The sequence below is a fragment of the Micromesistius poutassou genome (assembly GCF_964030765.1).
Source record: "Micromesistius poutassou genome assembly, chromosome: 6".
In the NCBI taxonomy this organism is placed as follows: domain Eukaryota; kingdom Metazoa; phylum Chordata; class Actinopteri; order Gadiformes; family Gadidae; genus Micromesistius; species Micromesistius poutassou.
Genome location: NC_140276.1, coordinates 19151161 through 19164113, shown reverse-complemented (window position 1 = coordinate 19164113; position 12953 = coordinate 19151161). Strand labels below are relative to the sequence as shown.

The 12953-nt window shown below is 51.8% G+C and overlaps 1 protein-coding gene across 1 annotated transcript in view; it reads left to right on the top strand.

Moving 5' to 3' along the window:
* dhtkd1 (dehydrogenase E1 and transketolase domain containing 1) overlaps nt 1–8607 on the top strand; it is a gene marked incomplete at its 3' end in the record, with an annotated part of 13983 nt that extends 5376 nt beyond the window's left edge. The window contains exons 5-14 of the mRNA XM_084469643.1: nt 258–527; nt 1873–2044; nt 3338–3536; nt 4538–4850; nt 5333–5417; nt 5905–6044; nt 6680–6830; nt 7422–7528; nt 8211–8375; nt 8518–8607. Of these exons, the coding sequence (XP_084325769.1) occupies nt 258–527; nt 1873–2044; nt 3338–3536; nt 4538–4850; nt 5333–5417; nt 5905–6044; nt 6680–6830; nt 7422–7528; nt 8211–8375; nt 8518–8607 (1692 nt within the window). The remainder of the gene's footprint in view (nt 1–257; nt 528–1872; nt 2045–3337; nt 3537–4537; nt 4851–5332; nt 5418–5904; nt 6045–6679; nt 6831–7421; nt 7529–8210; nt 8376–8517) is intronic.
* Nucleotides 8608–12953: the final 4346 nt, after the last annotated feature.

The window sequence follows — 12953 nt, the reverse complement described above, 5'->3', positions numbered from 1 at the left end:
CTCTCCCTCTCCTCTCTCCCTCCCTCCCTCTCCCTCCCTCCCTCTCCCTCTCTCCCTCTCCCCCTCCCTCCCTCTCCCTCCCTCCTTCTCCCTCTCCCTCTCCCTCTCCCCTCTCTCCCTCTCTCCCCCTCCCTCTCCCCCTCTCTCTCTCCCTCCCTCCCTCTCTCTCCCTCTCCCTCTCCCTCTCTCCCTCCCTCCCCCTCTCCCTCTCCTCTCCCCCTCCCTCCCTCCCTCCCTCTCCCCCCGGGGGGTTGCAGCTGATGTTCCGGAAGATGCGGGGCCTGAGCGAGTTCCCAGAGGGCTCGCCCTCCATCGGCGACGTGCTGTCCCACCTGACGTCGTCGGTGCACCTGGAGCTGGGCGCAGAGCGGCCGCTGCACGTCACCATGCTGCCCAACCCCTCCCACCTGGAGGCCGTCAACCCCGTGACCCAGGGCAAGGCCCGGGCGCGCCAGCAGCTCCGCGGCGAGGGGGACTACTCCCGGGAGGAGGGGGCCCGGCCGGGCGACCGCGTCATCTGCCTGCAGGTCAGCAGGTGTTGTGTTGTTGTTGTTGTTGTGTGCAAAGTTCACACGTAGGTCTACATCACATACGTTTATAATCTGGTTGGTGGTGGTTTGTGTGGTTAGCCTAGTATGGTTTAATTCATAGGCAGTGTTCACTTCACATGAACGAGTTCAAAGTTCAGTTCATGCTAAAGAAAAATGAATGGATTCACGTTCGTAGTTCACCGGTTCAGTTTTGAACTAGTTCATGTTCATCAAGTTCATTAACTTTTTTTTTTTTTTTTGAAACCGAAGAAAAACAGTGGGAGTGAGTATTCTGTGCTTATCTTTTAAAATGAATCCTCTCCATTACCAGCTGCCCATCACTACAATCTCAGATTGTCGTGGATATTATTTGTACGCCTGTTTCAGTCATCACAACTAAGGCAGTAACTCTGTTTAATAATGATTTCATCTGGACCTAAGCATCAATTCAGAATGTCACAAAATCTGAACTAGTTCAAGTTAAAGTTCTTTAGTTAAAAATATGTTACGTTCAGTTCAAAGTTCATTGAAAAATGAACTTGAGTTCAATGAAGTAGTTATTTTGAACTAGTTCAAGGACAACACTGCTGCAGGTACGGCCTACAGCTAGCCCCCCCCCGGCTAGCCGTGGGTACCTGATAGCTTACCGTGGTGCACTCTGGGAAATCTGCTATCGCGGTGTTCTGGTTTCGCAATTCAAGAGACAGCAGTTCATTTTGATGACAGATTTCCCAGAGTGCACCACGGTAAGCTATCACGTAGCCCCAGCTGTATTTGCCCGGGCTAGCCGCGGCTACGCGATAGCTTACCGTGGTGCACTCTGGGAAATCTGTTATCCTAACGATCTGCTCTTGCATTTGAGGCCGTATTTCTTTTGTGATTTCCCAGAGTGCAACACGGCAGGCTATGAGCCATACCGTGTTTACCGTGTTAATTGCACTAGAGACGATTTGTGTGCGTTTGACGAAAAAAAAAAATTGTCTCCATTTTAAGAAAGGTTTGAAAGAAGGCTGTTTGTGAAGAAAGATAGAAGTGGTGTGCTCAAGGGGCTCAAAAAGCCCCGAGCTGGAGGGAATCCGGACATGTTGCCCATCTACACCCCAGCTGGTGTTTGCCTCGTTAGTTAGCTCAAAAATGTTAATTCAAATGCCCATGACACCCACAGGAAACCGGAGATGAACTCGAAAAATTTTAATTGGTTTATCAAATGGCAAGTGACCGAAATGGCTTTAGTAACCAGCAGTGTGTTTTATTAGAGTTTGGGTCCCAAATCAACAGATGAACCCAAATCAGCGTGTGTGTTTAATTCATGAGGTCACGGTGTCTCCTCCCGTCCCCTCAGGTCCACGGCGACGGCTCCTTCCCAGGCCAGGGCATCGTCCCGGAGACCTTCACCATCTCCAGCCTCCCCCACTACCGAGTCGGTGGGAGCATCCACCTCATCGTCAACAACCAAGTGGGCTATACCACTCCGTCTGAGCGGGGGAGGTCCTCCCTGTACTGCTCTGACGTCGGTATGGGATTGTTATTGTTATTATTATTATGTTACTGGGTCTAAACCGCCTTCTCTTGCTTGTTGTCTCCACCGTACGTGTTTAATAGATGCACATTAGTTTGATACACACATCCGTGTCCGGGTGGATGCCATCTGAATGATACTCCCATTGCTACTAATACTATTACTTACTCCTATTACTACTACTATAACTATTAGTAGTCATTTAGTCTACGCTTTTCTCCAAAGCGACAGTAGTTTATAAAAGGAAGTACTTTTTCCTTTTTTTGATCCGGTTTAAGCATCTCAAGAAGGTCTTAGGAGGTAGACCCCGGATTCGGGTCTCTAACCCAGAACCTTTTAGAAGGGAGTCAAACACCTTTTATAATTAGACCGTCCTGCCCCTACAACTAAAGTTTGACCCACAATCAAAACTGCACTGCACGCTACCAGGTCTGACGCCTGTCCGTCCCTGATGTTAATGTACGCACTTATTGTATGTTTTTATGTCCTTGCACGTAAAAATAGTACTCGGCATGGCGTAGCGTCTTATCCTAACTATCTGTGTTGTGTACGGGGAATGGGTTAACCTAGTGATGGTTAGTGTATACGGGGAATGGGTTAACCTAGTCAGTGTTTCCCACACATAGGCCAATGTGTGGCGCTGCGCCACAGATTGAACAACAAGCGCCACAAAATTCCGCTTTTCTTATTTATTTTTACTTGAACGCGATTTTTAAATGTAACTCCGCCAGCCCGTAATCGCGCCCCCCCCCTAGCGCATTTTCTATTATAGATAATACCCCCCCCCCAGCAGGTAATCGCGGCCCCCCCCCCCCCCCCCCCCCCGGTCAACAACTCCGCCAGCAGGTAATCGCGGCTTGCCCCTTGCCCCCCCCCCCCCACCCCGTCAACAAATCCGCCACACATTGCTACCTCGTCTGTGGGAAACACTGCTAGTGATGGTTAGTGTCTATGGGGAATGGGTTAACCTAGTGATGGTTAGTGTGTACGGGGAATGGGTTAACCTAGTGATGGTTAGTGTGTAGGGGAAACGGGTTAACCTAGTGATGGTTAGTGTGTACGGGGAATGGGTTAACCTAGTGATGGTTAGTGTGTACGGGGAATGGGTTAACCTAGTGATGGTTAGCGCTCGGCTCTTGGTTCTATGAACATCCTCACTGTACCCACAGAGACATATCGTTGGTTCTCTTTCTTCTGACAAACATACTTACTGTAAGACTCTTTTGGATAAAAACATCTGCTACATGTTAACGTGGATGTTAATGTGTGTGTGTGTGTGTGTGTCCAGGCAAGATGGTGGACTGCGCGGTGATCCACGTGAACGGCGACCGCGCGGAGGAGGTGCTGCGGGCCACGCGCCTCGCCGTGGAGTACCAGCGGCGCTTCAGGAGGGACGTGATCGTGGACCTGCTCTGCTACCGCCAGTGGGGCCACAACGAGCTGGACGAGCCGTCCTTCACCAACCCCTCCATGTACCGCGTCATACGGTCAGTAGGGGGCGACGGAGAACTGACGGTGTAGAACTGACGGTGTAGAACTGACTGCGAGGAGCCGATGGTGTAGAACTGACGGTGTAGAACTGACGGTGTAGAACTGACGGTGTAGAACTGACTGCGAGGAGCCGATGGTGTAGAACTGACGGTGTAGAACTGACGGTGTAGAACTGACGGTGTAGAACTGACTGCGAGGAGCCGATGGTGTAGAACTGACGGTGTAGAACTGACGGTGTAGAACTGACTGCGAGGAGCCGATGGTGTTGAGCTGACGGTGTGTAGGCCGCGTGGGGAGCTGACGGAGAACCGACGGTGTAGAAGTGACGGCGTAGAGCGCAAGGGAGCTGACGTACGGGAGGGAGGTCTGACTGACGCGGTGCAGAACTGACGTGTTGCGAGAGGCGATGTGGGGTTGATCTCGTGGAGGGCAGTTACAGTTAAAGGACAGTAAAGGGTTTAGAAAATGTTTTTTTTTTTGTTTTTTTGTTACAAAATACATTCATCTACTGACTGTTGTTTATCTTAACGGTTCAGTCAGCATGGTCGACCTCGCGAAACATCCGTGTTTTCTCTGCCTTCCTCATCGCTCAAAGCCCGGTCCAAAGTTTAGCGCAAAGCCGTGAAAACTACAGTTGAACAATTTTTTATCTTTCTGTTAACGCGGTACTAGTATTAAGAACACACTGAGACAAACGCAGGGACGCCGCGCAGCGATAACGGAGATCAACGCGCTCTGGCTTTGTGTGTGTGTGTCTGTGCACCACACACACACACACACACACACACACACACACACACACACACACACACACACACACACACACACACACACACACACACACACACACACACACACACACACAGTTCCCTCTCTTCCTCCCATTTCTTGCAATAAACCCCAAAAAAACAACAATGCAACGAAAACTAACTCATCCCACAACTGACCCCCTCTCTCTCTCTCTCTCTCTCGCCCCCCTGCCCCCTGCCCCCCCCAGCTCCCGGCAGAGCGTGCCGGACTCGTACTCGGACCAGCTGATCTCCGAGGGCCTGATGACGGAGGCGGAGCGCGCCGAGATCAAGTCGTCGCACTACGCCCTGCTCAACGACAAGCTGGCCGCCACGCCGCACTACAGCCCCGCCCCCTCCAACCTGCAGGGCCGCTGGGGGGGCCTGCAGGAGCCCGGGGCCCGCGTCTCCACCTGGGACACGGGCGTCCCCGCCCCGCTGCTGCAGTACGTGGGGGCCAAGTCGGTGGAGGTCCCCGAGCACATCGCGCTGCACGCGCACCTGGGGAAGACCCACGTCCAGGTATACCTCCACAGCAAAAGTCTTTTTTTTATTTTCAGCTACCGGGTTAAAAGGCATCCCCAAGACGGTCTCGGTAGACTCCGGATTCGGGTCTCGACCCCAGAACACACACACACACACACACACACACACACACACACACACACACAGAGGGCTGTTACACACCTACACACACACACACACACACACACACACACAGAGGGCTGTTACACACCTACACACACACACACACACACACACACACACACACACACACACACACACACACACACACACACACACACAGGGGGCTGTTACACACACACACACACACACACACACACACACAGAGGGCTGTTACACACACACACACACAGAGGGCTGTTACACACACACACACACACACACACACACACACACACACACACACACACACACACACACACACACACACATAACTACCCCCATAACTAACGCTTGACCCACAATCTGCGGCGCTCTAGGCTCGGCTGCAGAAGATACAGGACGGCACCAAGCTGGACTGGTCCACAGCGGAGGCCATGGCCTTTGGCTCTCTGCTCTGCCAGGGTACGCACACGCACGCACGCACGCACGCACGCACGCACGCACGCACGCACGCACGCACGCACGCACGCACGCACGCACGCACGCACGCACGCACGCACGCACGCACGCACGCACATGCAGAAACACACACACAAACACACATGCACCCATGCACAAACGCACATGCACACACACACACACACACACACGCACTCACACACACGCACGCACGCACACACGCACGCACGCACACACACACCCATTCGTTGATCCATTAGTCATTAGTTCATGAATGAATGGATGAGTGGATTGAGTGTTGTGTTGTGGCGCACGCACACGCGCACGCACACGCACACGCACACACGCACACGCACACACACACACACCCATTGCTTCCATTAGTCATTAGTTCATGAATGAATGGATGAGTGGATTGAGCGTTGCGTTGTTTGAGTTTGGCGAGCGGTTCTTCAGCTGGTTTTAGCTGCTGGTTTTTTCCGCCCCGCAGGCTTCAACGTCCGTATCAGCGGGCAGGACGTGGGCAGGGGGACCTTCAGCCAGCGCCACGCCATGCTGGTGTGTCAGGACTCCAGCGATATGCACATCCCCCTCAACCACATCGCCGCGGGCCAGGCCGGCTTCCTGGAGGTCCAGTGTATACACACGCACGCACGCACACACACGCGCGCACACGCACGCACGCACACAGAGACAGACAGACAGACAGACAGACAGACACACTGAGACAGACAGATAAGACACACACACGCACACACACACAGACAGACACAGACAGACAGACAGACAGACAGACAGACAGACAGACAGACACTGAGACAGATAGAGACATACACACACACACACACACACACTGAGACAGATAGAGACAGACACACACACACTGAGACAGACACACACACACACACACACACACCGCTTACTCCTGGAGGTCCAGTACGCACACAGACAGACAGACATGGACACGCACACGCACACAGAGACAGACACCATGTATGTGTGTGTGTGTGTGTGTGTGTGTGTTTGTGTGTAACAGTCCACTAGGGTGTGGGTTTGGGTGTGTCAGGTGTGTAACAGTCCACTATGGGGTGTGTGGACATGTGTGGATGTGTGTGTGTGTGTGTGTAGGTGTGTAACAGCCCCCTGTGTGTGTGTGTGTGTGTGTGTGTGTGTGTGTGTGTGTGTAACAGCCCCCTGTGTGTGTGTGCGTGTGTGCGCGTGTGTAGGTGTGTAACAGCCCCCTGTGTGTGTGTGTGCGTGTGTAGGTGTGTAACAGCCCCCTGTCGGAGGAGGCCGTGCTGGGCTTCGAGTACGGCATGAGCATCGCCCAGCCGCGGCTGCTGCCCGTCTGGGAGGCCCAGTTCGGGGACTTCTTCAACGGGGCCCAGATCATCTTCGACACGTTCCTCTCCGGAGGTAAACCCGACCGACTTCACACAGCGCTGCTCCAACCAGACCAGGCCGCTCAAAGCGCTTTGCTTTACGATGTCGGCCTCACATTCACCCGTTCATTCATTCATGCACACATTCATTCATCATTCACACACCGACCAGCGGGCGGCGGAGTCAGTCGGCCACGCAGGTGCGACAGCCCAGCTGGGTCAGGGAGCAGTCAGGGTGAGGGCGTCTTGCTACAGGGGACACCTCCACACTCACAGCTAGGAGGAGGAGGGATCAAATCGGCGACCTCCTGGACGTAGCTCTGGAGGTAGCTCTGGACGTAGCGCTGGACGTAGCGCTGGACGTAGCTCTGGAGGTAGCTCTGGACGTAGCTCTGGACGTAGCTCTGGAGGTAGCTCTGGACGTAGCTCTGGAGGTAGCTCTGGAGGTAGCTCTGGACGTAGCTCTGGAGGTAGCTCTGGTGGTAGAGCTGATGTTAAGGACGTAGCTCTGGACGTAGCTCTGGACGTAGCTCTGGACGTGAGGGACGTAGCTCTGGACGTGAGGGACGTAGCTCCGCTGTGAGGGACATGGCTCCACCCTCCTGACCCCACCCTCTCCCCCCAGGCGAGGCCAAGTGGCTGCTGCAGAGCGGGCTGGTGATCCTGCTGCCCCACGGCTACGACGGAGCGGGCCCCGAGCACTCCTCCTGCCGCATGGAGCGCTTCCTGCAGGTCTGCTCCACCCAGCACCTCCACCCACACACACACACACCCTGAGACACACCACCTCCACCCAAACATCAGTAGAAAAGGCCCAACGTGGTCGACTCAAAGCTTTAGCGTCAGCCTCTCTAACCGCCTCCCCCCCCCACCTCCACCTCCTCCTCCTCCTCCTCCTCCTCCTGCTCCTCCCCCCACCTCCTCCTCCTCCTCCTCCCCCACCCCCACCTCCACCTCCTCCTCCTCCTCCTCCCCCGTCCCCCGTCCCCCGTCCTCCTTCCCCCCCCCGTCCCCCCCCCCCCACCTCCTCCACCTCCTCCTCCTCCACCTCCTCCTCCCCCCCCCCCGTCCCCCGCCCCCCCTACCTCCTCCACCTCCACCACCTCCTCCTCCCCCACCTCCTCCCCCACCTCCACCTCCTCCTCCCCCCCACCACCTCCTCCTCCTCCTCCCTCCCCCACCTCCTCCCCCCCCACCTCCTCCTCCTCCACCCCCCCACCTCCTCCTCCTCCACCTCCTCCTCCTCCCCCCCCCGTCCCCTGTCCCCCGTCCCCCCTACCTCCTCCACCTGCCCCCCACCTCCACCTCCTCCTCCCCCCACCTCCTCCTCCTCCTCCCCCACCTCCTCCCCCACCTCCACCTCCTCCTCCCCCACCTCCACCTCCTCCTCCTCCTCCTCCTCCTCCTCCGTCAGATGTGCAGCAGCTCTGAGGAGGGCGTGGACGGGGACGACGTCAACATGGCGGTGGTGCACCCCACCACGCCGGCGCAGTACTTCCACCTGCTGCGCCGCCAGATGGTCCGCAACTTCCGCAAGCCGCTGATCGTGGCGGGGCCCAAGATGCTGCTCCGCTTCTCGGTACGCTAAAGTTAAGTTAAGAGGCTTAAGAGGCCCGGGGCGCTAAGGGTAAGAGGATTTGAAACGGGGGCTAACGAGTGTGTGTGTATTGTGTGTGTGTGTGTGTGTGTGTGTGTGTGTGTGTCCTCCCTCTCTCCACCAGGGGGCGACCTCCAGCCTGGCGGAGCTGGGTCCCGGGACGTCCTTCAGACCCGTGCTGGGAGACGAATCGGCCTCCCCTGAAAGGTACTGAGACCACAGCCTGGCCTCTAGAGCCTCTAGAGGCACTAGAGGCCAGCCTCTAAAGGCTCTAGAGCCTCTAGAGGCTGGCCTCTAGAGCCTCTAGCGCCCTGGCCTCTAGAGCCTCTAGAGGCTCTAGAGCCTTTAGAGCCTCTAGTGCCTCTAGCGCCATGGCCTCTAGAGCCCCTAGAGGCTGGCCTCTAGAGCCTTTAGCGCCCTGGCCTCTAGAGCCCCTAGAGCAGGGGTGGCCAACCAGTCAGAGACTAAGAGCCACTTTTTTTACTGTGTTACTGCAAAGAGCCACATCATACACATGGGCACACATGAACATCATTCCATGCCTTAATCATGTATGCGCGCACACACACACACACACACACACACACACACACACACACACACACACACACACACACACACACACACACACACACACACACACACACACACACACACACACACACACACACACACACACACACACACACACACACACACACACACACACACAGAGAGAGAGACAGACACACACAGGCCTCTGCTCAGCCAGATTTATTGAAAATGTCCCACACCAAGATAATGACAGTTATTTTTTCAACAGTTAACATTGTGTGCACTGTCTCACACACACATAAACTCTCAGTTCAAGCAAGTCCACAAACAAAAATATAGGCCTAACAATTTTCAATAACGTTTTTCTCTTACTATGCTGCTTAAGGCTGCCCCACACTACACGATTTTTTTATCTTATGCGATTTTTGAGTCGGAGTACACCCCACACTTAACGAGAATCGCAGCCGATTTTTGCTCTCCGATCCGACATAAGATTAGAACACAAGACGGAACACCCCACACTACAGGATAATCTTATCCGATTCTCGGCCGTGTAGGCTACGTCATCCAGCACGAGACAAGAGATCGAGAGACAAGAGATGGTAGATCTAGAGCACCCCCTTTACGTCCCAACCGGGTTGGCGCACCCCCGATCCCCACTTCAAAAAGAAGGAAAAAAAACGCAACAAAGCTTTGTTTTATCGCCATATAAAGACTCATGTTTAATCATGCGCAAATAACCAGACGCATGACAATAACAACATCAACAAATATACAACAAATAGGACAGCCAAGGGACACGACTGACGTTGTGTGCAAGATCTGCTCATGTGTGATACGCGCAATAGACGGGCAGACGACCGATCTACATGACCACTTTATGCGCCTCGCAGAAGTTAATAGAAATGATGATAAACAAAATATCACAGAGCATAGAGCAGGATTGTGAACGTTTACAATGTATCATGTCAATTTACAATCTGCAAAATGTGTCTGTGTTAGGATATTGATGCTGCGCGCCTCCTATTTGCAACGGAATTTGTTTAAGATATAAAAACATTTAATTTAACACACACGCACTAAAACAGATATTTTCGTTTTTAAATAAATATTTGGAAACGAAAATTGAAAAGTGAGAATTGAATGCGCTTTGGCATTATGGAGCACCTTCGGGTCAGCGTGTGTGTGTGTTTTGCGTGTGTGTTTGTGTGTGCGTGCGTCGCTATTATGTTGACTACACACTCAACATGCCGAAAATATCTAACATGTTGGATAACCCCGATTTTGAGATCGGGAGGTCTTAAGTTTATGAGATTCTATCTTAGAACACTACGGCAGACAGGATAATCTTGGCCGATTTTCGTCCCGATTCGGCTGCCATGGGAACGCCACCCCGATTCTCGTAAGGGGCAAATCGGCCCCGATATCGGGACATTTATCTTGTAGTGTGGGGTCAGCTTTAGTGGGACTTCTGGCATTCCTTGTCCTGAACAATCCTCCTCAAATCTGGCTTGTATTCCGTTGTTGCCACTCGAAGCAACTCTTTCACATGAGTGACATATAAGGCAGAATGGCTTGCCATTACGTTCAACAAAAAAATATAAACTCTCCCACTCTGTTAAAAACGTCCTGTGTTCTTCTTCATATTTTCGTTTGGCTGTGCTTTTTTTCCCTGCCATTTTGAGAGCGAACTTACAAATTATTTACAACTCAAATCATCTCGCACGTTTGACATCACATCAGACGTTATTATTCTTCTTCTTTTCAATTCAAACCGGCTCCCCCGGTCAGCGCGCCACCTAGGGGGAATGAATGGCAGCGCCAGCCAAGCATTTTTGACGCTTGTCATGTGAAAGCTCCTGAAGAGCCGCATGAAATCAGCCGAAGAGCCGCATGTGGCTCGAGAGCCGCGGGTTGGCCACCCCTGGTCTAGTGGTTTGTTTCACTCCTGGAAGTTTGAACCCAAATGTCTTTAGTCTACCTGCAGGCATCTTTGTGCAAGATTCCTAACCCCTGCCTGCTCTTTAATGACATGCAGGCCTATACATGAGGGTCTGCAAAATGACTCTGATAAGAATGAATCTGAATACTGACTATGAGTTCCTAAAATCAAGGCTTTTTGCATTTGATTTTGAAGTATGATGTTTCCAGGGCAAAATAGAAACACAGGGTCTTCTTATCTTATCCCTGCGGTTGATGAGGGCTCTAAGGCAATGATGTACTTTCCCGTCATTAGATGTAACTATGGGAGTGGGCCAGGAACAGGAAGGGCAGGAAGCTAAGCGGATTAACGATCTCCAACCTCTTCTGCTTCTAGCAGGCCACTTCCATGGAAACGCTGAGGTTGGCAATGTCCAAAAATGATGTCCTCTTGAGTTTAGCAATAACACCATTGGTGGTCTCTATTGCAGCACTCATCTAGCGTGGGATGTTTGTTTACATAATCATTACAATATAAGTGCCAACTATGGTACTTATGGCAAACAGAAACTCCTTTACCTCAGCGGCTTGAAAGAAGTTTTATTTATTGTGTCAAGAACTTCTGTGTCGTTGTGCATACCACCTAATAACAAATTAACTCATAATACTGATTTGTGAATCCTGTCTTGCTGTTCTGTTGTGTTGAGTTTAAGCTTCCATATGAGTTTAATAAAGTATTCTTTTTTTGTTATTTTTAGTTTTATTTATACGCCAACAATCAGATGAGAGGACTTAGTTACCCGGGCTGCTGTCTAGTTAACCCAGCTCACCCTGAGCCAGAAAAAGGTGTGTGGTATTTGACCTCGACACTGCATGTTCTGGGCAGCTAAGCGGATCTTAAAGAGATTACCAGGCTGTGTAATTGCTGGTCCGAGAGAATCCATTCGATCTGAGCACAAACACACGGTCCCAAACCTAACCAGCCAATAGAAGAGGAGGAAAGAATTGAAAGCAGTTTGGAGCGATGCAGCTGCTGTTGTTTCCCTTACAAGAGCGTGTGTGGAGGACAAACCATGCATCAACTGCTGGATGTTAAGGCTTTAGTGGCCGTTGCAGGAAGTTGAACAAGGAGGACGCAGGAAGTGTGCACTGGTTTAATATTAGACGGAGCCAGACAGCAGGTGGCTCAACCAACAGAACGCGAGCTGTGATACACATGGCCGCTGGTCCTGTTGTAAAAACACACTGTGAGCAACGAGACTAGATGACTAATCTGATGCTGGACTGCAGATCAAGAGTGATTAACACAAAACAAGGGTCTGAAACTGACTTTTCTGCAGTGGGAATTCCAGGTTGTAGGGATCAAAAGGGAACAAGCTATTTTACCCTAGGATTGCTGAATTTCTTTAATGATAATCGTGGGAAGAAATGTAATGGTTTTCGGTGTCTTGTTGTTAAGTTGATCTGTTATGGATTTTTACTGGCAGGTCGCTTGCATTGATAACACATCTCTGAGCAGAGGAAAGAGGGAGTGGTGTTTTCTTACATCTATGACAGCACAGAGACTCTGTGAAGTATTTTTGACACGTTGAGGCTTGTTTTATCTTCAGGACATAGACATTCAGACACGCTCACGCTTTAAGAGTGGTTTATAGTCCATGTTCTTGTTCTCCTGTCAGCTGGGAACAAAAGTTACGGAAAATGTACTTACCCATGTGAAGATCCTGCTGAACTAGACCTACCAAGTACAAACCTGTTGTGTTACAGGGGCTGGTTTTACATAATGTCAGCTCATGTCTGAGCTCTGGGATTCTTGAAAACAACGAAAAGAGTTGGTCTAGGATCAAGATGTTTCTAGAATGTAAAGATCTAAATGGTCTTTAGGTATAGAGAGGTTAGGAAAGTCCCAGCTCAAGGGTTAACAGTTCAAACTCTCAATATCTGCAGTCTATCTGTAGGCATCATTGCACAAGATGCTGAACCCCTCATTTCTCCTTAAATGTGTCCTTAAAGGTCCCATGGCATGAAAATGTCACTTTATGAGGTTTTCTAACATTAATATGAGTTCCCCTAGCCTGCCTATGGTCCCCCAGTAGCTAGAAATTG